The following is a 26075-nucleotide window of genomic DNA, read 5'->3' as shown; positions in this document are numbered from 1 at the left end:
TAAATGACAATAAAATAAGCACACGTATGACTGAGGAGTCATAGAGTAACTTTGTGTGGTGTTTGAGTTGTCCAACTTTTTGTGTGGCAATAAACGCACCAGTGGTTTAGTGCGATGGGTGTTGGTGACAGATGACAAGTTGGTTTTGGCCTGGTTTGTACGGCAGAAAATGACTAGTTTTTCGAGATAGAATTGTTTTACTCATGTTTTTGGTGTGGTTATGTCCGAATATAAACAGTTTTGCTCAATAAAGTGATCGATATAATTCCTGTCCTCGAAGCATCTCGATAGACGTTACAATAATTGAACGGTGTTCAATTGAACGGTGTTGACGAACACCGTTAGGGCCGCTTGTTGTCACTGTCACTCAAAGTTGCATTGCAAAATTACACAGAATAAATGTGTTTATTTTGTTTAGAATTCAGATGGGATTTGATTTGGTGCGCGGCATATATTTGCTGCGCGCAGCGGACGCTTGAGCAGTGTGCAATTGCGCAGGCACGCACCTTAGAGGGAACGTTGCTTTGCAGTCCATGTCTTGTTGGAAACACGCCATTCTTCATCAACTTTTCTCTTTTTAGCGTCTCGGGTGTAAACCGTGCATCACACACGCCCATAAATAATACTTTTCAAAATAAAAGCAGCACAGTTGTATTGCGCGCACGACATAGATGTTTTTTCAACTTTATTTTGTAATTTGTGATTGCAGCTGTTCACATCCACTCACAATCACGCACACGCATACGTCCACACGGAAGTAATACGAATAACGATTTTCAAAACAAAAGCAGCACCGTTGTATTGCACACTCGACATAGATACTTTTCTAAATGTATTTTGTAATTTATAATTGGCCTCACGCGGGCCGGACAGGGACGCACAAACGGCCGGATGCGGCCCGCGGGCCGCAGAATGCCCAGGTCTGGAATAGAGGGTAGCAACTGCTTGATTGACAGTGTCAAGAGCCAATAAAATTTGGAGTGGCACACAGGGGGGCACACTAGATCACAGGGGGAGCTGTAGCTAGTGAGACAATTAGTTGTTCCAACCATGGGAACAAACAGAAAAAAAACGGATGATATTTATTGAATAAAGAAAATGATCAAAAACATGGCCAAACGTGTCACCAACTTTGTGTAGCAATTTGAGTGTACACTGCTAGCCTACACCATACTGAAGCAGAATGAGTCCATAACGCTACCCAAAGATGTTAAAATAATATCTAAACTGCAAACATTTATCCATGAAAACATGCAGGAGCTTTTGATGGTGTGTTTGATGGAGAAGCAACTGGAAGTACACTCTCCAGGGTATATGCTGTACATTGTTAATGCACAAAACATTAATAAAACTACTGCAGTTGTTTGTAGTACATTCTATTGAATTGTTTTTAGAACCATATTTATTTAAAAAAAATATATATTTTGAAAAAAATGTTACATGTTTTTTTTCGGTGGGCAAAGCACACATCAAATGGATTTAAACCTATTTTGATGGGCAACAATGTTTCAACTTTTCAAAGGTACGAGCTGCGTTACAAACCCAATTAAAAGTTATAAATAAATTACCAATTCTAAATTTCGTCTTTTTTTACTGTTTCTTATATTTACATTTCAATGCTGAACAATACTGTATAAAAAAACGTAAATACTTTTAATTGTGCCCTGCTCTTCAGATTTTGTTGTACTTAAAATGCAGACTTTAATACACTAAACCTCTCCTACCTGTCCATGAAACATCACTGAACATGACCTGACATGCCCAACTTTCTCAGAAACATTTTGAATTCATGCAATTTTGATAATTTTTTTCACTATTATGAATGCACTTGTCATATTCCTTTCCACGTTTGTACACATTTGCTATTTAATTTTACTTAATTAATTTCATACATGCAGTCGTCATGTTCCTCTTAATATTTTGTGAAATTTAAACGTACTTAGTTTGTTTACTCTTACCTCTTTAACAATATGCTCTAAAATACACTTTAAATTATGTAAGTACGTGTAATTGAATTGAATGAAGACTATTTTTGAAGAATACATTTGCTTGTTTTGATACATATCAAATATGCCTGCCACCTAATGACAATGGGAAAATGAGGGTAACCAGGTGAGCCCAGTTAAGAACTGGTTGATATGGTAAGAAATGTGTAAAAAGAAACGCTACAAAACATACAGCTCGAACTCTACATATGATTTAAATTGTGATATACACATTCATTATTCTTCAACAAAATCTCTGTACTCACCACTTTGTCCTCCTTCAGTCCAGTCATCCATTCATGTACAATAAAAGAAGGACAGGCAAATGAAAGAAAGACACAGTTAGTGAATGTGAGTCTTTTCTGTGGCATAAATTAAAGCTGCTTTCTAAGTGTTGTCGCTTTTTCCAGGTAAGTCTTTATGAGATACAAGAAGACAAAAGCATTTAACATGTAAACTTTTGTAACATGTAAAAATCGTCTCAGTCTAGGTAGCCAGCAATGCAGCTAAGGGGAGCAATCAATTCTACCAAAGAGTCACTTTAAAAAATGCATTCAAAAACCGTCACAAATACTTCATTTACATTCTGTAACCTGCATGATAACCAAACAGTAGCTACATTGTTATTGTAAGAGCGAACACCGAGGACCTATTTTTCTAGTGTCTTTTTCTAATATCGTCATGCTTCGGTATTAGCCGTAAAAGCTAACTAAGGCAGGAGGTTAGCTGGCTTCTATGTCAGCACGAAATGTAATTGAGTTTGTAATGCACAACACTGCAATACTATTCCAACCCTACTGACTGAAAAACATGAACAATCATATTACAGTATCTGTAAAGTATTAGCCCACATTTCATGTTTTGTTTGTACACCGCGAGACAGACTGTGTATGCTGTCTGTTATGATACATGCAGGACGTGCTGAGTGTATCATGATCAATATAAAGTGTGACTCACTCGATGGACAGTTTTGCGTTTGGTCCAGCTGGCAGGGGACGTTTTTTTCTGGTTTATTTGGGGTAAGCACGCCATTTATGTTGAGTTCGTGTTTATTTTGAACATGCATGCATACAACATGATACATCACAATTTCCAGTTTCTCTGTTCAACATGTTCGAAAAGGAGTAGAAAGAGGCAGAGTTTATTTAATCCTACCACTTTTACTTTACATAGCAATTGCTAAAACTTTTGTTCACTCCCTGTTCTCAATTTATTCACAATATACTGCATAATGAATAACATTAAAAATAAATAAATATAACAAATAATAATTAGTGGAGTAAGTTATATTTCATATGGTGAGATAAATAAGATTATCTACAAAATGAATGGATGGATTAAATAAATTCAGAATGTTTATCATGATTATTCTTCTTTGTACTTTGTAAACACTTTAAGTTTGAAGAGTTTCTTGAAGTGGATTATATTAGTACATTGTTTGATTTCTTTGCTTAATCCATTCCATAATTTAATTCCACATACTGTGTGAAGGTCTTAAGTGTTATACGTGCAAATGTTTTAATTACATTTTTCTCTAAGATTATATTTCTCCTCTTTTGTTGAGAAGAATTGTTGTATATTCTTAGGTAGTAGATTGTAGTTTGCTTTGTGTATAATTTTAGCTGTTTGCAAATTCACTTTGTTGTGGAATTTCAGTATTTTCGATTCAATGAATAAAGGATTTGAATGTTCTCTATATCCAACTTTATGTATTATTATAACTGATCTTTTTTGTAATACCGTTAATGAATGAAGTCTACTTTTGTAGCTATTTTCCCATATCTGCAAAATTACTCAGACATGGTAACAATAGCGAGCAGTAGAGAATATGGAGTGATTTTTGTTTTGCTTTATTGTCGAAACAGCTTGTCTCCAAATTCCACATTTGCAGCTTTGAGTCGATTTCACATCACTCTATCGGCTTCTGTCTGCTCCAACGTCTCAGTTTATTTCGTTAATCCTCCGTTTATTCAGTTTTAAAAAGATATGGTTGTGAATCCTCATTTGTCTAAAAATAGTCTTCTTTGTTGTTTGTTACCAAGTCTGCCATGATTAGAACACGCACAAGCATTTTGTATCCAGAATTAGGAACACACTGGAAGTCAGACGTGTGCTGCTATGGAAACGGATATTATTGCGTGGAAGAAGTCAGTCATTGATTAAAATGACAAAAATACGGTAAACATTGAACATATTACATATTGTTATGAACGTGACTGTTACTACATTATATATAGACTTGCAGTGTGTATATAAAACGTTGATTGAGGGTTTTGAATTTGTTTTAGAGGGCTTTGAAGGCTACAACGGTGACTCCCATTAGCTGCATCTTGCAAGCGTTTGTTATCATCTTTAAAATCCTAATTAAAAAAAGACATATGTTTTCTTGTCTCTCATAATGATTGTGAACGATAGGCACAATTCCAAATCAGTGCAATTCTCGTTTGTTTCAAACAAGTTTTAACAAGTTTCATGAAGAAACAACGCATTTTTACGTCTGCACAATTCAACATAGACGTTGAAAGAAGCAGTTAATTTTAATTCTACAATTTTCTACAATTGCAAAATAGCATTATTTTAGTTTTGCTCAATGATAGTATGTTGTTTTAAACTATAGATTGCTCATCAATGTTTTCATATACTCATTTTTGTTAGCTCTTGTGTATTCTCTTCTGAACCAAATGACGTGTTATTTGCAAATAGTACTAACTCTAAGTTTTTCAGACTTGTATATAAAATAAACTGTTTTGTTCTGAGCGATGACCCCTGCGATACACCACAAAATACAATATATACAGGCATAAGGATGTGTATTCTCTTATCGTAAATTCTGGACTATAAGCTGATACTTTTTTCTTACGCTTTGAACCATGTGGCACATTTTTGGATTCTTCTTTGCTGACGGTCGTAATACAAACAGTTTTTTAAAAAAAATAATCCAAAGCGAACACACTGAATAAATGTTATTATTTGTGACATGGCGCCTTTTTGTGTACGAGTGCGCTCACTGCACAGTGCTGCATTGCCCTTTTGTTTAGACTGAGATTTCAACCGGAAGTAGAAGTCGTGTTACGTCTTCTAACCGTTCACAGCGTTTGCACTCATATGGATTCTTCATTCATCACTCCAAGCTACGTTTGTAAGTTTTACAGTATAACTCAAACAATTCTTACTTACTAAACCGTTCAATGTGTGATGTCTGTAGGAGTCTTTTCATGCATATTTGTGCATGCTATTGTAATGTAATTAAGGGAGCTTTGTTAGCATTGGCTAATATGCTAACACGTTTACAAGTGTCTTTGTTAGTATTATTAACTTACAATGGCATTATGTCTGTATTGATTCAGTTTTGTAAAATCACCAAAACGTCACCATGGAGTTATTGAGTGTGTTCAGCTGATTGGAGAGATAGCTTCTGCAGCTAGTGGGTCCATGGCAATACATTTTGTTTGGTTAAGTCAGCCGTTTTGCTGCTGTGTTACAGGCACCGTTTGGTAACAATTAAGTCATGTAAATAAACATTTACAAAATATTTATGTGTCAATACCTCATTTCACAACGTATGTATGTGTGGCTTATAAACTGCTGCGGCTAATATATGAGAAAAAAAATTCTAAAATTCAGTGGGTGCGGCTTATATACTGGTTCGCTCTATAGTCTGGAAAATACGGTAGTTTTACCATTTGCTTCCTGTTCTTTGTGGGTGGGTGTTGAAGTCTGTTTGGGGTCATTAAATGCCACACAGGCAACAGAGGGTAGGGATCGAGAGGGGACATCACTTATTTCAGAGGAAGTTATAACCTCTTTATTTACACAGAGACCCCTGCTGTGTTTTTATAGGGCACCTCTGCACCCCTGGGAGACCACCTCCTCGCTCCACAACTTACTCTAATGCCCAATTAACCTTTAGCAGCTTCTGCCTGGGTCGTATAGTGTATTCACACAGAGGGCCCATATAATTACACAGTTACTAAATATATCAAATAAAATACAGTATACGATATAACACCAATCCACACACAACACAGCTGCGTTATGGCACATTCCGTGCCTTCCACCTGAACTTAAAACCACAAGACCTTGTATAAACTCTATATATGTCAGTACATGGACTATGATGCAGTTTCCTGCGTGGGTTGCTTTCCCGAGATGCAAACGAACTGAAGCAAACATGGCGTGGAGGTAAAAACATGATTTTATTCTACACTATCAAAACTCAAAAAAGGTACAAACAAAAAGCGCTCACCGCAGAGGAAAAAACTTGACTATGACAAAACAAAAGGCGCGCACAATGGCGGAGAACTATGAACATTAAACAAAAACTTACGTGACAAGAAACTGTGAACATGGCATGAATGTGTGTGAGTCCAAACGTGGAACAGGTGAAACTAATGGTTGCTATGGTGACAAACAAAACCAGGAAGTGAAACAAGGAACTAAGGAAGTGTCCAAAAAACAAAACAGCACATGGCCAAACAAAAACATGAACACAGACATGACAGAACCCCCCCCTTACGGACAGATCCCAGATGTCCAAAAACAAAAAACAGGATCAAGAGTCATGGGAGGGGGGGAGGGGGACATGGCGGTGGGTCGCCAGACCAGGTGTCCCCGAATCCACCGGGGCAGGATCAGGTGGCGGCGACGCGTAGATCGCCGCTGTACCTGACGAGGTGGGCGACCCGGGAATGGCCATATCCATGGCCGATGAGGTGGGCGCACTTGGCGTGGCGGACGACCAGGCTGTGGCCACCTTCGTGGCAGACGAGGAGGCAGGCGCGTCGTCATCATGGCAGGCGGCGAAGTTTGGCGTGGCGCGTCAGGCGGCGAAGCTTGGCGTGGCGCGTCAGGCGGCGAAGCTTGGCGTGGCGGGTCTTGGTCTTGGCGTGGGTCTTGGTCTTGGCCACTTGGCGGGTCTTGGTCTTGGTCACTTGGCGGGTCTTGGTCTTGGTCACTTGGCGGGTCTTGGTCTTGGCTTTGGTCTTGGCGTGGGGCAGCCACGGGCGGCACTTGGCGGCGTGGGGCAGCCACGGGCGGCACTTGGCGGCGTGGGGCAGCCACGGGCGGCACTTGGCGGCGTGGGGCAGCCACGGGCGGCACTTGGCGGCGTGGGGCAGCCACGGGCGGCACTTGGCGGCGTGGTGAAGCTGCGACTGGCGGCACTGGGCGTCGTGAAGCTGCGACTGGCGGCACTTGGCGTCGTGAAGCTGCGACTGGCGGCACTTGGCGTCGTGAAGCTGCGACTGGCGGCACTTGGCGTCGTGAAGCTGCGACTGGCGGCACTTGACGTCGTGAAGCTGCGACTGGCGGCACTTGACGTCGTGAAGCTGCGACTGGCGGCACTTGGCGTCGTGAAGCTGCGACTGGCGGCACTTGGCGTCGTGAAGCTGCGACTGGCGGCGCTTGGCGTGGAGCAGGTACTGGCGGCGCTTGGCATGGAGCAGGTACTGGTGGCGCTTGGCGTGGAGCAGGTACTGGTGGCGCTTGGCGTGGAGCAGGTACTGGTGGCGCTTGGCGTGGAGCAGGTACTGGTGGCGCTTGGCGTGGAGCAGGTACTGGTGGCGCTTGGCATGGAGCTGGGCGTGGAGCAGGTGGATCTTGGCATGGTCGAAAAACTGGTGGTGGTGGTCGTGCTGGTGGCTGTGGCTTGGCGTGACGAAAGACAGGTGGTGGGGGTCGTGCTGGAGGCTGTGGCTTGGCGTGACGAAAGACTGGTGGTGGTGGTCGTGCTGGGGGCTGTGGCTTGGCATGACGAAATTCAGGTGGTGGTGGCCGAGCTGGAGGCTGTGGCTTGGCATGGCGAAGCTGACCCACCCCACCTGAACAATTCCCAGCCCTAGCCCCCCCCTCAAGGAGCGGATCCCAGACGCGCTCCCCGCGGTCTGGAACCGTCTTTTGGGGTGGGTGGAGGGAGGTCGGAAGGAGGGTAAAATCCTCCCCTATAAATTGTCCAAAATGTCTTTCTTTTTGTACCTGGGATTGAGTGGGTGAAAAAAACATTTTTTGTGACTTGGGCGTGGCTTGAGTCCTGGGGGGCGGGGCATGAAATCTGGGTGACTGTGAGGGACTTGCTCTAATGTCCAAAATCATGTTCTGATAATGTTTGATCATAGAAACAGAGTCCTTTGTTGAGGGCAGGTGATCGAAAGTAAAAGAGTTCAAAGAAAAAAAATCTTTAGCTGTGATGTCATCCTCTGGTGATGGCGTGACGTCATCCTGGAGCAGCGGGGCTGGCAGCAGCCTGCTTCCGCCCGGAGTGGGAGGAGCTTGCGGGAGTGACGCGTCCTGCCGGCTCGGAGAAGCTCTTCCTGATGGCTTCCGCTTTTGCCGGCGCTTCCGGGAATGGAGCGACGCGCCAATGTCGTCGGGCCACACGGAGCTTATCGGAATAAGTTTTCCGCTTGGACCCCACATGAGGTCTTGATCCGCCATGGCTCCTAGTGCCTCCCACTTTCCTTCCTCCATCGATTTCCAGTCGTTTGCGGGATAGCTTTTTGCTGGCGACATACTGACACAACTTGGTCTCTGGCGTGGTTTGCTCTCCCCAGATGCAAACGAACTGAAGCAAACATGGCGTGGAGGTAAAAACATGATTTTATTCTACACTATCAAAACTCAAAAAAGGTTCAAACAAAAGGCGCTCACCGCAGAGGAAAAAACTTGACTATGACAAAACAAAAGGCGCGCACAATGGCGGAGAACTATGAACATTAAACAAAAACTTACGTGACAAGAAACTGTGAACATGGCATGAATGTGTGTGAGTCCAAACGTGGAACAGGTGAAACTAATGGTTGCTATGGTGACAAACAAAACCAGGAAGTGAAACAAGGAACTAAGGAAGTGTCCAAAAAACAAAACAGCACATGGCCAAACAAAAACATGAACACAGACATGACAATATACAGGCATGTTTAATATCAGTAACAAGCAGTGATCTTCACCCCCGGTGAGGCAGTTTTTTGTTTTGTTTTTAAAACTTGAAACTTTCAGGAAATACACGAAAAGGGATGAGGGACAACTAATTATATTTTGTGCCTGATGCGGATTATTTCTCATACGTTACCTTACATTTAATTTTCTGTGTGTGTGTGAATGCTAACGGCCCCGCAGAGACAATGACAGTTGACAAGAGATTTCACTCTCAAAAAGGTATGGGAACATTTTGATTAAACGTTCAGGAAATGTCCATTGGATACGGAACAAGTTGTTAAATTTTGAGGCTGCTCTTAATTTCTACTAAGTTACCTTCTGTTCTGTGTATGCTTGCCACCCCGCCTCCACTCGTATAGACAAAGACAGTGGATGACTGAAAAGAGGCTTCACTCTTTCATTTCACTATAAGTAGCTCAAAAAGTAATGGGCACATTTGAATGAAATTTTCAGGAAATGTCAGAATAAGATAAGGAACAAGTGATTTACATTTTGGGCCTGTTCCGGATCAAAGCCTGGATTCAGGGCTTTTCTACAATTGAGAAGTAAGGCCTAACTCTAAAAAGCGCTTTTCTAGTTTTTTTATGTAACATAGAAGTGTGAAAATCCCTTTATTTTATATTCGCATTATTGTATGATTCATATGTTTACAGACAAACCAATACAATTGGTCACTCGGTATCTCACCGTGTTGGATCGTAGGGAGACTCTCCCCCCACAGCGGGCACAAAACTTGGTCTGACAGTACGAACACAAGTTCCCACAACCGTCTGCAAACTTGGTCTTCTGGCAGATGCCGCAGGTTGGAGCATCATCCCGGTGAACTGCTGAACCGGCTGCAGTCGTGGCCTGCCGTATCACTGTCTCTCTGTAGCTGGAAAGCTGCTGCTGGATGCCCCTGAAATACAGAACACGATTGATTTGTGATTGTTCTGACGCTAAGTAAATATTGACCTGGCACCCAATGCTGACAAATACAATAGCTTTTCTAAAAAATTAAATATCTAAAAAAACGAATATCATCCATCTTTTTCCGCTTATCTGAGGTTTGGTTGCGGAGGCAGCAACCTAAGCAGAGAAGCCCAGACTTCCATCTACCTGTTTACTTTGTCCAGTTCCTCCCTGGGGATCTCGTGGCCAGCTGAGAGACAAGTTCTCTCCAACGTGTCCTGGGTCTTCCCCCAGGCCTCCTCCTGTACTAGTCGGACTGAACACTTCCCCAATGCCTGACCCAGTGCCTGTGTCACCTATTACGGCTCCTCTCGATGTGGAGGAGCATTGGCTTTACTCCGAGCACCGCCCAAATGACTTCTCACCATAATAATTATTAACTATCATGTGTGAATGTTGTCTGTCTATCTGCGTTGGCCCTGCAATGAGGTGGCGACTAGTTCAGGGTGTACACCCGCCTTCTTCCTGAATGCAGATGGGATAGGCTCCAGCCACCCCCCGTGACCCTGAGAGGGACAAGCTGTAGAAAATGGATGGATGGATGGATAATTTATTCATTGTAGCATAAACAATTTTTAATGCAGTTCGCACAGCAAAACTTCCTAATTGTCATTGACAAGCCGTAGCTTTTGGTCCTCTAGAAATGTGTACACTGATCTGCTCGTTGAATTGTTTGAGATGGCTGTAAAAAACTACCCAATGTTATAAGTAGCTACACACAACTAAGTAAACGGGTGTTAGTTACAAAAAGGAAAGCTATGTTCATAAAATCCAGTCATTACAAGAGTTGTCAGTTCTAATTGATTGTTTCAAGCTGCATTTGCTGACATAAGAAACTCTTACAATCAATACACGAGAGAAAGCATTAGTTTATCAACGTGCTGATTAACTAGATTTCCACATTGTGGAAATAGGATAGTGTGCTGATACTGTGGGAAAAGACAGGGGCCAAAATAGAGAAAAATTATTTAGACAAACTGAGGAGAAATGTTTAATTGGCCACATTTGTATGACTGGGCTCTGGGGACCTAGCTGTCCTTGATCCTTGGGTGCATGGCTTTCTGTTGCAGGGCACATCAAGGTCCCCTCTTGGTGGGTGGTTGGTTGCTTTGGGCCTACTGGTGGCCCCTTGATTCATCAGATAAAATCCCAATATGCAGCGTGGGTTATCATCGCTATGGTCTACAACAGTACCTCCTTCCACACAATACCACAAGTCACACTAGGGCTTAAGGGGTGGAGAAAGGCGCTACATCTGTATCTACTATTTTATTCACACAAGAATAAGCTCTCCCTTGTTTTTAGTACACAGGACACACATATGCACGCACACGCACACGCACACACACGGGGTTTTTTGAAGGCCAGAGCAGGTCAGGTGAAGCATGGCCAAGCTGGTGCGTGGTGGGTTCGCTACAGGGTGTCAGCGCATATTCCTGGCTGGTTGGTCCTTAGCCAGTGGGCCTTGTTGGCGCTGTACGAAGCAGGCTTTGGCGGGGGGTGCATCTGTCCCCTTTGTATGGCCCAAGTGCCACCCTGCCGCTTTCTCAGTGGTATGGGTGTGTTGCTATATCTTTGAATAGAGGGATGTCCCTGTGGGTTATGGGATGCCCTGGTGGTTTTGGTCAGGACGCACACTGTCCTCTGGATCATTGGGGAAATATTTTGTTCCTCTAATAACTATCAAGGACTTCCAGTGGCAGATCAGAGAGCATAAACCTCCGAATGCTGGAGGGTAGACTCAGTGAATATGTGTTGGATACTAATGTGGGGACACATGTGAACAGGAACAATCACTATCCCTATCTCTCTATTGTGGTTGTAGCTATCAATATCACCGTAATTACAATTTTCTATCACTGCCTTTCTTGCACTCCGTATAAGTGCTGCTGTTATTTCTAGTGTCGCTTATTTGTTTACTCTTTGTCAGACTTATATTGCTGTGTTTGGTGGATTATTTCATGCTCTCTCTTCTTCTGCCCATCTACCCATCTCATCAACCAGCAGGTCCTAATACATACTGTATTAATGTTCCTGTTGTTGTCTCATGTTTTTGCTTTTCTACTCTGCCTGTCGATCTCTAGGTTTCAAAACCAGGCTGTCTCCTCCACTCATCTCTCTCTCTATTTCCTCAGTCTCTCCCCTCTAAAAACTGGTACTGTCCATTTCTATTACAAATTGATACTTTAAATCAAAATAAAACAGTAATTTTTACCAATTTTACATAAATATAGGCTCCAGCCACCCCCGCGACCTCAAGAGGGACAAGCGGTAGAAAATGGATGGATGGATGGAAATACCGGCACAATAAGGCTTACAGATCACTCATACTGCATGACTAAGCTGCCAAACAGGACAGCTTGAAGAAAATGTGCAGCATGGCAGAACATGTGGTAAGCATGTCCTCACAGCCATGAGGTTCTGCATTTGCATCTAAACTTAGACATCTACAGTATGTGTAGAGTGTGCATATTTTTGTTTCTTTTCTTCTACAGTTGAATTTTGATTGTTAAACTTATGTCTATTCATGCATGCATTCATTTAATCCTGTTCAGGGTCAGCTGTAACTAGGAGTCCTACACCTTCCCTTACACACAGCCTGAGCTACGAAGATCCAAATACTGCGCGCTAACCATCGTGTACAAACTATAAACTATTAGTGGGCGTGTTGATTGTGATCTCCTAAAAGTGCTTGTACAATTGATAACTTGCAGACTGCCTTATTCAAATGAGGTTTTTGCGTGTACTACATGCTGCCAGCATGGAGACACCTACTCAGTGGCCTAGAACAGTGGTCCACAACCTTTTTGTAACTGCGGACCGGTCAACGCTTGAAAATTTGTCCCACCGACCGGGGGGGGTTATGGTATTTTTTTTTTTGTCATAAAAAAATACAATCATGTGTGCTTACAGACTTTATCCCTGCAGACTGTATTGATCTATATTGATATATAATGTAGGAACCAGAAATATTAATAACAGAAAGAAACAACCCTTTTGTGCGAATGAGTGTGAATGGGGGGAGGGAAGTTTTTTGGGTTGGTGTACTAATTGTAAGTGTATCTTGTGTTTTTTATGTTGATTTAATTAAAAAATAAAAATATTTTTTATTTTTATTTTATTTTTTTTATTATTATTTTTATTTCTTGTGCGGCCCGGTACCAATCAATCCACGGACCGGTACCGGGACGCGGCCCGGTGGTTGGGGCCACTGGCCTAGTGGTTAGAGTGTCTGCCCTGAGATCGGTAGGTTATGAGTTCAAACCCCGGCCGAGTCATACCAAAGACTAAAAATGGGACCCATTACGTCCCTGCTTGGCACTCAGCATTAAGGGTTGGAATTGGGGGTTAAATCACCAAAAATGATTCCCAGGTGCAGCACCGCTGCTGCCCACTGCTCCCCACTGCTCCCCTCACCTCCTTGGGGGTGAACAAGGGGATGGGTCAAATGCAGAGGAAACATTTCACCACACCTAGTGTGTGTGTGACAATCATTGGTACTTTAACTTTAACTTAAGTACACATTCATGTTATCATGCTGCAATATTTGGCGTTTTGCTAAGTTTTGAAATATGCAGCAGATATGTACCACTTTGTCAGGAAATTTTTGAAGTAGTCAATGGAATCCAATTTTTTAGCATGCCAAAAGTGTGCCCTGGCACAACATGCGAACGCATGCCCTACAGACAAAAGAAACAAACGTTGCAAGAATTTATTTTTTCATATATATGAAAATAACAACTTCATTAAACACAAACACCAGCATACACAAAAACGCATCAATCGAATTAGTTTTATTCAGCCCCTTTAGTCTTCCAGCAGCTATAAAAGCATAACGTATTTTGAGTGAATAGATGATATTGTCTATTATTTTTATTTAAGACAACCTATATGTGTTGACAAGCATACGTAGAACGGGAGCTGCAGCGAGATCACCTCTTTTCTCACAGATATCTGCGCAAATGCCAGTTAGCACTTACTTTTTTTAGATGTACTAAATATAGACACAAAAGAGCAGCCGCAGGACAGTTTCAGCCTTGATAAATCACACACACAAAAAAAATTGCACTTTGTCCTCCCAGTATTTTGACCATTTTTTTTTTCCCAAAATATATTTTATTGAATTTTACAGTTAAAATCACATTTGACAGTCATACTTTGCTCACGCAGACACTTCATACAGGCACACATCCACTCATACACACTCACATCCACACTTGAGGAGAGAGGTGCACTTGGACTTTAACAACTCAAGGTTTACAGTATAGACATTATTAGAAAAATACCCAGATATTGTATAGATATCCATACATCCTGCTCTGGCTCAGGATCAGCAGGCTATCCAGACCATAGCAAGATGGATGAATATTCCTCGGCATCAAGGATCCTCAGAAAGTGATCACAAGATCACCTCACGAGGACCTCTCCACCGTTCAGACTTAAAAAAGAAGAAGAAAGTCACAGGGCTTGATCAGATGCAAAAAATAAAAAGTCACCAAAAAAAGCAAGTAAACCGTGACAAAACCATATCAAAAGTGACACAAAAAAGCAATAGTAGTGTGGGATCAATACAAGAAATAATAACAATATTAAAAAAGGAATAAAACTACAAAAAAGATACAGCATTTTTTTTAAATGTCTATAAGTTATGATTCAATATATGTCAGTAAAGGTTTCCAGGTTAGTTCCCATTTATTCATATTTGTAGAGTTTATAAATCTTATTTTTTCAAGAGTCATTACATTCACAAGTTCATTTAACCAGTTCCTGAAGTTGGGTGCAGATGGGGTTTTCCACTCTTTGAGAATGAGTCTTTTGGCCAAGACCGTCCCGGAAAGCAACACAGCTTTAATATATTTTGGAAGTTGTTGTGTTTCTGAATACCACCCAAACAAGATTACATCCCTGTCAGGGACAAGTTTTCTCTGATATACCCCCGAGTAAAAGAAGAAGATGCTGGACCAAAATGGTTGAATAATTGGACATTCCCAAAACGAATGAGACAGTGATCCTTCAGCTGATTTACATTTATCACAAAGTGGAGATGTATCAGGATAAAATTTGTGTAATAAGACTTTGGAGTAATAAAAACGATGAATCACTTTAAACTGCATGAGCCTAAGTCTGCTGTTAATTGAGCAATTGTGAATTTGAGAGAATGTCCGTTCCCATTGCTGTTTGGGTATTGTTGTTTTTAGTTCCTGTTCCCATGCTCTTTTAACACAGTCTGCTGATGTAATGGGCATAATCAAGCAGCTGGTAAATTTGGCGATAAGCTTTTTACTTGTAGGTGATGAATTTAGTAATTCTAAGAGAGGTTTTTTTTCATTTACCAGCTGAGACTTTGAAATGTTTTCTTTAATAAATTTCCTTACCTGCAAAGAGCGAAACCAACTGAATTGGGACAAATTGAATTTGATTCGCAATTGCTCAACTGACGCAAGACTGTAATTCCATTTGAGTACCGGTTAAAAAAAAATTCTGTCTGTTATCGATGGAATAAATGCATGATTGTGACACATTGGCGAATACATAGTTACATTGGAGATATTTAATGTTTTTTAATTTGAAAAATAATTTTGATAGAATTTCTTGCTACTACACTATGGCTTGTTGATTTAATAGAAGAAACTGGTTTAGTAAAAAGTAGAGATAGCAATGATGGTAAGTTCCAATTTCAGCCACAAGGGAGCAAAATTAAGTGATTCATTCTTTGGGAACCCCATCGTCCAATAGGTCAATGCGTTCACATTTGATGCACAGTAATAATTTTTGATAATTGGAAGACCCAGTCCCCCTTTCTTTGTAGATCTGAGTAAGTGTTGTTTGGATATTCTGCGTTTTTTATATCCCCACGCAAAATCTAGAACTAAAGATTCAAGTTTTTGGAAAAAATCTGCAGGAATTAGAATTGGTCAATTTAAAAAAAGATAGATACATTTTCGCAGGGTGATCATTTTGATAGCATTCGCTCTACCTAACATTAGGGTCTTCCAATACTCAATACACCTTTTCAGTTTCTCAAAGGCTTCAGTAAAGTTCAATTTTAGTAATGATTCATAATTTTTAGATATTTTTAAGCCGAGATAGGATATATAGTTTTCTGTTTTGACTGATTTTAACAATATCTCCTAGGAACATAAGCTCACTTTTGGACCAGTTTATTTTATAACCAGATATTCTACCCAAAGAGTCTACATATTCTAAAAAGAGTGGTAATGCAATTTCTGGCTCAGTAAGTGTAACAAGTACATCATCTGCATAAAGTGAGATGAGACTCTCTGATGTGCCCACTGGAAATCCTTTAATATTACAGTTCATTCTTAAACCAAAAGCCAGTGGTTCTAGGGCCAAATTAAAAAGTAAGGGTGAAAGGCAGTCGCCCTGTCTCACACCGCGATGCAATTCAAAACTATCCGATTATACATTACTGGTTATGACATATGATTTTGGTGCAAAATAAATTATTTTAACCCATTTTATAAAATTTTCTCCAAACCCAAATCATTTTACAACATGAAGTAGATAAGCCCACTCAATTGAATCAAAAGCTTTGTGAGCATCCAGAGTCAGGGCGGCTGCCTTTTTGTTTCTTGCAGTCCGAGTACAACAAGTTCAATAACCTACCGAAAGAAGGTCTGTCCGGGATGAAACCGACCTGGTCCGGATGAATAATTTCTGTTATGTGGTTGCTTAACCTTAGTTAGAATCTTATGGTCTAGATTGAGCAGTGAGATAGGCCTATAATTGGCTTGATCGAGTGGATTTTTTCCCTTTTTTGGTATTGTACATATACGGGCTTCATGCAAGGAACTTGGGAGTTTGTTGTTTAAGAAAGAGTCATTTAACATTCTAAGTATTATAGGGGACAGTATTTCACTAAAAGCTTGATAAAACTCTGCACCAAATCCATCTGGACCAGGGCTTTTATTCACAGAGAAAGATCTCAGTGCTTTTACCAATTCTTCAGTTGAAATAGTATTGTCTAAAGAATTCTGATGATTTGGACTCAGTTGAGGTAGGTTTAATGGAGCAAAAAAATAGTTTAAATCATTAGCCGATATAGCTGAACTAGATTTATATAATTCTGAATAAAAGTCTTTAAAAACATCGTTGATATCCTGTAAATCTGTACATATTTCACCTGTTTTTGAGCATATTTTGTGGATAGCGGCTTTGGCTTGATCTCCTTTGAGCTGTCTCGACAGAAGTTTTTGTGGTTTATCAGATTTTTCAAAATGTTTTTGTATATTTTTCAGTGAGAGTTTTGTATATTTTTCAGTAAGAGTTTAGATACTTCCCCGTGAAGAAGAGCGTTGTATTCATTGTTCAGTTTCAAACATCTTATTGTAGTCAGACTGCAAAAGAGAATTTATATGAATTTCTTCCATTTCTTTAATTTATTTTTCTAATTCTTTCTGCCTTTTTCTTGGTTCTCTTTGTTTTGAGCTTCCAAAATAAATGATATATCCTCTCACAGTAGCTTTAAGGGCTTCCCACAATGTGGAGTCTGAGACCTCTCCGTTATCATTCACCTCAAGAAAATCTTGGATAATCTTGTTCATATACTCTTTAAAATCTTCATATAATAATAATTGTGGATTAAATCTCCATTTTTGTTTGATTTTAAGGAGATCAATTTGGATCTGCAGACTCACAGGGCTGTGATCTGATATGACTCTACAGTGGTACTCAGGATTACTGACATTGGAGAGGGCAGAGGCTTCCACTAAAAAGGAATCGATTCTTGTGTAAGAATTGTGTACAGCGGAGTAAAATGAATATTCCCTTGTATTAGGATGTTTTGTTCTCCATATGTCTATGATATTTCTTGATCTCATAAGATTATTAATGGTTTTAGTTGAATTAGCAATTACATGAGATTTAGCTGACAATCTATCTAAAGTGGTATCCAAAAGGCAGTTGAAATCCCCACCAATGTAGATATGAGAGGAGCTATCATCAGGAAGTAGATCAAAGACTCTATGATAAAAGTTTGAGTCATTGGTGTTTGGTCCATAGATATTCAAAAAAGTTACTGGGTAGGATGTAATATGACCATTTAATAAAATAAATCTTCCGTTAGGGTCAATTATTTTTGATGTAAGTATGAAAGGCACATTTTTATCAAATAAAATGGCTACACCTCTAGCTTGTGAAGTAAAGGGTGCATGATAAACCTGAGATATCCAGCTAGCTTTGAGTTTGTGTTGATTGTCTTTACAGAGATGCGTTTCTTGTAAGAATAAAATGTCTGCTTTTAATGAATTTAAGTGTGAAAACACCTTCCCTGCTTTGATATTTTCGGCTAAGCCCCTGACGTTCCATGAAACTAGTGTGATTTTTTTTCTTACAAGTTGACATTAAAGTTTTTTAGGATATTTTATCTTTACATGAAAAAAACCTTAGTAATTGGTAAGTTGAAATATGATTGTGCATCTCTCTCTTCCACATTCATGCTCAGATTCTCACATACATACACAACACTCACACCCCATTGTTCCCCCCTCCCTCTGTACCCATCGTGTGTAGTTCAATGTTTTAGAGTGAAATCTCCATTGTGATGTTGTCCATAAGACGTCGTGTTGGTCGATTCCCCAGTACAAAAGTCCCCCACCCGTGTCTTCAGGCGCAGGGCGCATGCTAGGAGTTGCGTTCACTGCTCCTAGCAATAGCTCGGCAGCGAAGTGTTTTTCTTTTTGATATCCTGCGTCCTTCGGTGAAATAAACCTCAGCGGAAAAGTGTATTTCTGCTTTAAGCCCGTTACTGATGGTTAGCCACTAAGATGTTTTATAATGAAAGTCCTGGTGTCTGTAGGAGAGGTAAACACCTTTACCTGGTCGTTGTACTCCACATGCAGGCAAGCTGGAAAACGTAGCATAAACTTGATTTCCTTCTCCCGCAGCATGTTCATTACCTCTCGAAAGGCCCGTCTTTGCGCTGTCACCTCGGCCGTGTAGTCTGGAAACAGGATCACGCGCAGGCCGTCGTAGATCAGCTCCTGGCCGCGGCTCAGTCGAAGAAGTAGCTCCTTGTCCTGGTAGAAGTGTATTCTTGCGATGATGCTCCTGGGACGCTTGCCGTCACCATGGCGAGCGAGCGGGACACGGTGCGCGCGGTCCACCACCACTGGCTTGGAGAAGTTACTCGCTCCAAACAACTTTGGTATCAGGTCCGCAACGAAATCCGTAGGTCTTCCCTTTTCTTCTTGCTCTGGTATCCCGACTATTTTTATGTTATTACGCCTTTAGCGCCCTTCCAATTCGTCTATTTTAGCTGCCAATTTCTCATTGCTCTTCTGCGTTTCAGTCCATTTTTGTTTGAGCGCTTCAATGCGGCGCTTGTGGTCGGAACCTTGCTGCTCCATGTCCTCCAATCTGTTGGTCAATGCCGCCTGTTTGCTTGTAAGCGCCTCAAGCTTTTCCTCAAGCATGTCAAAACGTTTGTTCATAGACTCGAGTATCTTATCCAGCAACTTCTCCAAAGTTGACTATGCCATCTCAGCGCTAGCCTCGAGCTCGTTTACGGCCACAGGTGACTCTGATTGCTTCCTTCTTCGTGTCCTGGGCATAATCGTTGTTATCTATGTTTTGACAGAATATAACTCACCCAGAGTGATAGGCATGCATATAGTCGGCCAAGCGTTGTCAGTTTTAATGAAAAAAAAAAAAGCAGAAATTGGATTAAATCTTGCAGTTTTCACCGGAGTTACTGCGTGTGCATTTTAGCCACGCCCCCTCATTCTAATATTCAGCATATATTCTGCCTATTCATGAAGAAAGACACGCTAAATGGATGGCACTCTCTATGTTGCTCACTTATGAGACAAAAATATCTGCGTACAATCTAAGAAGATTAGTTTTGCGTAGGCTATCAAGTTTGCACGTGTTTTAATACATGCAAACCTTTAGTAGATCGGGCCCATAGTGTAATACCAAAACAAGTGCACACATTTATATAATCTTATAACTTTAAATTTGTGCAACGCCACATGAATACTATATCCAAAGGTCACAAAAAGGTCACCTGCTGCTTCACTGCAGGAGTTACTTCCTGATCCATGGCTCTTACTGTGCCTTATTCTCTGGCTCTCATCACTTGCTGATCATTCTAACTTGATGCAATTTAATAGATCATAAGACTTTTTTCAGTATAGACTTTTGATTTCTAATTGTATGTGGCAGCCCGCTATTTTTTAATATTGTGATTTTTGTAAAGTAAATTGAGTTACATTAATAACGTGTTCTGTGTATGCCTGCAGAGCGTTGGCAACTGTGTCCAAATAATTTGGGACACTGGGACTTGCAGTATCAGCTCTGCATGTTTTAATACAGGCTGGCCATTTCTGGAAAAATAAAATTATCTTTGGGGTATAATAAAATATCTCATGGTCAGAAGACAATAATATCAAACATTTGAATCAGTTTATAAAATTATATTTTTCATTGGACACCACAAATCCTTAGCTTTGACATTGTGTCTAACATGGGTTAAGTCTTTATACACATGACCAGTTACAGTAAAAATGAAATGTACGTTGCTGCAGAGCTCAGTCAACCATCTTACATATTTTTTCCAGTTCTTTGAATAACTGCTTCCCTGGGGTTTTCACCAACAATAAACAATCAGGACAATTCTACAATAACAGATCTAAATTATATTTCACATTTTGTTTTATTAAATGTGTTTTCAATTTCCTTTTTTTTTATTTTATAATAACATTTCATCCGGAGTTTTGTAATTGTGTTATAAAAATGTATACACATACATTTGTTGTTGTTTTCCTTTATACTTCAGTTACCATATATATCAAATTAAAGAAGTGAATCAAGAAATACTTGCAATATTTTTTTAATTAATTAATTTAAATTAATTTTGAAAAAGGCACATTTTCCCCACTCCAGTGTTTAAAAAACAATCATATTAATATGAATGGAGTTTTTAAACAAACATTAAAACACACTCACTGACCGTCATGCGTATGAAGAAACAAACATAGCTAACTGACAACATTACACCTGTGTTCATCAATATAGTGATATATTAGATGTACAATATACATTATCTGTAAAATCAGTGCACACTAACACGAAGCCCATGCAACATCACAAATATTATTTGATAGCTTGTGCATGTGCACGTCTATCGCAGCACAAAATGAAACAAACACCTGAAATTCAACAACTTCATGTTCTGTTTTTACATACGGTTATGAAACATGACATAATGTTGCACAAACCAAAACGTTGTTTTACCTGACCATACATAAACACTGAAGCCGGCTATTCCAACTCTACGAGACATCACACCTTTGACTCAAGCACTTGGCAAGCAAACAGGTGTAGTCGTAGCGTACTGCCTCTGTAATGTTTCAATTTCCCCTGTCAACAAAGCAAACATGCCTGATAGAAAGCCCTCAAAAGTAAGGCTTCACTTTACAACTATGTGGTGATTTATATTGTATACTGAACAAATATATAAATGCAACACTTTTTTTTTTTGCTCCCATTTTTCATTAGATAAACTCAAAGATCTAAAACTTTTACTATATACACAAAATACCCATTTCTCAGATGCTGATTGAACAGCATGATTATTGCACAGGTGTGCCTTAGGCTGCCCACGATAAAAGGCCGCCCTAAAATGTGCAGTTTTGCTTTATTGGGGGGCTGGGGGGTTAGGGTTGGGGGGGTCAGAAAAGCAGTCAGTATCTGGAATGACCACCATTTGTCTCACCCAGTGCAACACATCTCCTTCACATAGGGCGGTATAGCTCGGTTGGTAGAGTGGCCGTGCCAGCAACTTGAGGGTTGCAGGTTCAATTCCCGCTTCCGCCATCCTAGTCACTGCCGTTGTGTCCTTGGGCAAGACACTTTACCCACCTGCTCCCAGTGCCACCCACACTGGTTTAAATGTAACTTAGATATTGGGTTTCACAATGTAAAGCGCTTTGAGTCACTTGAGAAAAAGCGCTATATAAATGTAATTCACTTCACTTCACATAGAGTTGATCAGGTTGTTGATTGTGGCCTGTGGAATGTTGGTCCACTCCTGTTCAATGGCTGTGCGAAGTTGCTGGCTGGATATTGGCAGGAAGTGGAACACTCTGTTGTATACGCTGATCCACAGCATCCCAAACATGCTCAATGGTGACATGTCCAGTGAATATGCAGGCCATGCAAAAACTGGGGTGATTTCACCTTTCAGGAATTGTGTACAGATCCTTGCAACGTGGGGCTGTGCATTGTCATGCTGCAACATGAGGTGATGGTCTCGGGTGATTGACACAACAATGGGCCTAAGGATTTCGTCACGGTATCTCTGTGCATTCAAAATGCCATCAATAAAATGCACTTGCTTTCGTTGTCCATAACATACGTCTGCACATAGCATAACCCCAACCCCACGATGGGCCACTCGATTTACAACGTTGACATCAACAAACCGCTCTCCCACACGCTGTCTGCCATCTGCCCTAAACAGTGAGAACACGGATTCATCCATGAAGAGAACACCGCTCCAACGTGCCAGGCGCCATCCAATGTGAGCATTTTCCCACTCAAGTCTGTTATTATGACAAACTGCAGTACAGTCGAGTCCCAGATGAGGACGACGAGCATGCAAATGAGCTTCCCTCAGACAGTTTGTGCAGAAATGATTGGGTTATGCAAACCAATTGTTGCAGCAGCTCTCTGGGTGGCTGGTCTCAGACGATCATGGAGGTGCACTTGCTGGATGTTGAGGTCCTGGGCTGGTGTGGTTACACGTGGTCTGTGGTTGTGAGGCCGGTTAAATGTACTGTCAAATTCTCTGAAACGCCTTTGGAGACGGCTTATTGTAGAGAAATTAACATTCAATTCATTGGCAACAGATCTGGTGGACATTCCGCACGCTCCCTCAAAACTTGCGATATCTGTGGCATTGTGCTGTGTGATAAAACTGCACAATTCAAAGGCCTTTTATTGTGGGCAGCCAAAGGCACACCTGAGCAATAATCATGCTGTCTAATCAGCATCTTGATATGCCACAACTATGAGGTGGGATGGATTAACTTGGCAAAGAAGACATGTTCACTAACACAGATTAAAACATATTTGTGAACAATATTTGAGAGGGATAGATATTTTGTGTGGATAGTAAAAGTTTTAGATTTTTGAGTTCCACTCGTGAAAAATGGGACCAAAAACCAAAGTGTTGCATTTATATTATTTTTCAGTGCCATATTCATGCTACTAAATAGCATTGCCGACTTTACATGGCAATTTCACAGCTCTAAATTAAGTTATCAAAAACCAAAACTAAGATGTGCCTTACAATCAAACAACTGGTGTATAATAAGTACAACACTTACAGTATAAACACTTTGTATGACGCAAGAAAAGACACGACTGGGACATTCACTTTATTAGCAAAAACTAATTCTTAACTATGACAAGACAAACGTGAAAGAATGAATACTTCCAAATGAGACTCAGGATTGTAATAAAACAAGATATAACAACTGCACAGCACAGTTATACTTATCAGCTTAGTATTAAATGTAAAATTAACAAAAATAGACTTTATTACTAAACAAAATATTATTTATTGCCACACACAAAAGTACTGGTAATTGGTATCGTTTAATGCCTATACTGCATTAGTTAAAATGTAAAAGATACAAATCCCTCAGTATAATGGATTTGTGGTCAAAAGTTGTGTACAGGTCACTGTAAATTTATAATACTGTAACAAAAAAGCTAACGACTTCATTCTGATCAACAGACATGTATATATTTTCAAATCTAACCTTGTTTTTACTAAGAGGCAGTTTGATTTTGTTTGACTGTCAAATTTATAATGCATTCATGGTAAACCTTCCACACGCCCATAAACTAAACATTTAGTCATATTTGGTATCAACTATTGAATATCATCACAATGGGTCCACTCCACAAGCGTACTTAGTTCTGCAGTTCTCCAATGATTCGGTTGTTTCCAAAACTACTTCGGCACCAGAACCTGGATCCTCAACCACAATAAAGTCACAATAAAGCAAGTTTGAAAATGCCCCCTGCCTGACATTCAAAAAATGTGTCCAAAAATAAGGCAAATAAAAGTCCCTCAGTCCTTGAGGTTCATTAATGCGAGTAAGCCAAATGTTGGCAAGTTGTGTCTCCATTCCTGAGCTTTTGCAAGAAGCAAACTTCTACTATTCCCTTTTGGGCTTCAGTGGCCAAACATAAGTCATTCTCTTGCTCTTGGATCAATTTTCAAATAAATGAAAGACACGACTAAAAAACTAATAATTTGTGTGACAGAGAACTATCTCTTTGCCATTTAAAAATAAACTCTTTGGCTCATCTCTTGGTTACTGTATCAGTTCTGAAGTGAGGCCCTTTAAATCAACATCTGAAGTCAAGTTCCACAATGCTTTTATAATTTCCAGCTCTTTGTCTTTCTCTAAAAGTCTATTTGCATGCAAAGCACATCCACCCACACTCGCTTTAGCAGTGTTTTTTTTGCAGAAAATACTTTAGCACCTTTTTTGAAACAGTATCTAGACTTTTGAAACTGCATTGTATTATTATGCACCAAACACATACAACCAAATCCAAACCCAAAGTCCAGGCTGGAGACTTGGTTCAGCATTGTGACTGTGTTTCCAAATATTACCTTTTGATATTCAATGCTGCATTTTAGAAAACGTAGGGCCTGATTTACTAAAGGTTTGCGTGTACTAAAACATGTGCAAACTTGATAGCACACGCAAAGCTGGTCTACTAAATGCATGCAAAGTGGATTGTGTCTGTTAGGTGAGCAGTATCGGCTTGCTATCCAATTTGTATCTCTGTCTTCATTAAAAAGCAAAATATATGCTTGATTACTGCAACACACTTCTTGTAAGGGTCCCCAAAAAGAGCATCAAAAAGCTCCAGTACATTCAAAACAGCGCAGTGAGGATCCTGACGAGAGTGCGCCAGCGTGATCACATCACACCTATTTTCAAATCACTCCACTGGCTCCCTATTGCATCCCGGACCCAATTTAAGATTAACCTGCTCACTCACCAATGCATTCTACGGCAACGCCCCCTCCTACCTCAAGGACCTAGTTTCCCCTCAACCTCCAACCCGCAACCTCCGCTCCTCAAACACTAACCTCCTCAAACCCATCAGGACAAAGTTACAATCTATGGGCCGCCGGGCTTTCTGCTCGACCACTCCCGAACTTTGGAACACTTTCCCCGACCATCTTAGAGCACCACAGTCGGTCGACCATTTTAAGAAGGGACTAAAACCCCACCTTTTTAGCACATCTTTTATCTAATTTCTCTGCCTTCTTGTTTTTAAATGCACTGCTTGCCTATCTGTTTTATCCAGTGCTTTCATGCTCTTATTTCTATTTGTATCTATGTTTCTGTTTTATCTAGTGTTTATCTAGTGTGTGTCATGATTTTATTTATATTTTAATTTTTTATTGTATATTCTTACTTTTTATTTTTATGTTTATACTTTGTAGCACTTTGAGATTTTAACAAATGGAAAGTGCGTTACAAATGCAATTCATTATTATTATTATTATTATTGATCAACAAAACGGCCACAATACTGGGAGGAGAAGGTGTAAATGTATTATACAGCACGAGCAATGTGATTTATCCACACCTATCACCGATTTCAAAGACTATTTAGAGTTTTATTTAGCACGTCTGAAAAGTACGTGCAAACCGACACACAAATGGTCCTCATGCTGCTGATTGACAGAGAATCCTCCGTCATTTGTGTGTGCGTCGACATATTTGCATGGTCTGTCAGCAACATATTTTTAAAATGTTATAGCTACATGCTGGGTGACTTAAGTTGTTGATTAAATCAAATTCAATTGATGCGTTTTGGTATCTGTTGGCGATGTTTTAATGCTCTTTGTTTTATCATTTATGAAATATATTATCAACATGCCTCCTATGTTAAAATAACTTCCTAAAGTATACTTTTGGCTTCTTGAGCACAGTGAGTGCAGCCTCTCTTCCATGAGCGCACCTCGGGTGCTAAAAAAAAGGAAAAAGAAAGTGGGTTCTGCTGGAGATGCACTTTGGACTGCTTCTAAAATGCCCATATAAAATGAGCGATGTCTCCTGCATGTTTGAAAACATAGCAAATGCCACAGGGAGGATACCGGTAATTGATACAATGAATGTGCAGTAAATGATTGCATGTGTTCAT

The 26075-nt window shown here is 40.3% G+C and overlaps 1 protein-coding gene across 13 annotated transcripts in view; it reads right to left on the bottom strand.

Annotated features, from left to right (window-relative positions):
* The window catches only part of LOC133657486 (regulating synaptic membrane exocytosis protein 1-like), a 273490-nt gene that overhangs the window by 185374 nt on the left and 62041 nt on the right, over positions 1-26075 (bottom strand). For all 13 annotated transcript variants that reach the window (XM_062058859.1, XM_062058865.1, XM_062058868.1 and 10 more), the window contains exons 3-4: positions 9606-9816; positions 2252-2263 (exon numbers count right to left, since the gene is read on the bottom strand). In XM_062058859.1, the coding sequence (XP_061914843.1) occupies positions 2252-2263; positions 9606-9816 (223 nt within the window). The remainder of the gene's footprint in view (positions 1-2251; positions 2264-9605; positions 9817-26075) is intronic.

This window comes from Entelurus aequoreus, linkage group LG09 (assembly GCF_033978785.1).
Source record: "Entelurus aequoreus isolate RoL-2023_Sb linkage group LG09, RoL_Eaeq_v1.1, whole genome shotgun sequence".
In the NCBI taxonomy this organism is placed as follows: domain Eukaryota; kingdom Metazoa; phylum Chordata; class Actinopteri; order Syngnathiformes; family Syngnathidae; genus Entelurus; species Entelurus aequoreus.
Note: the sequence above shows the minus strand (reverse complement) of the source record. Positions and strands in the feature narration are given on the sequence as shown.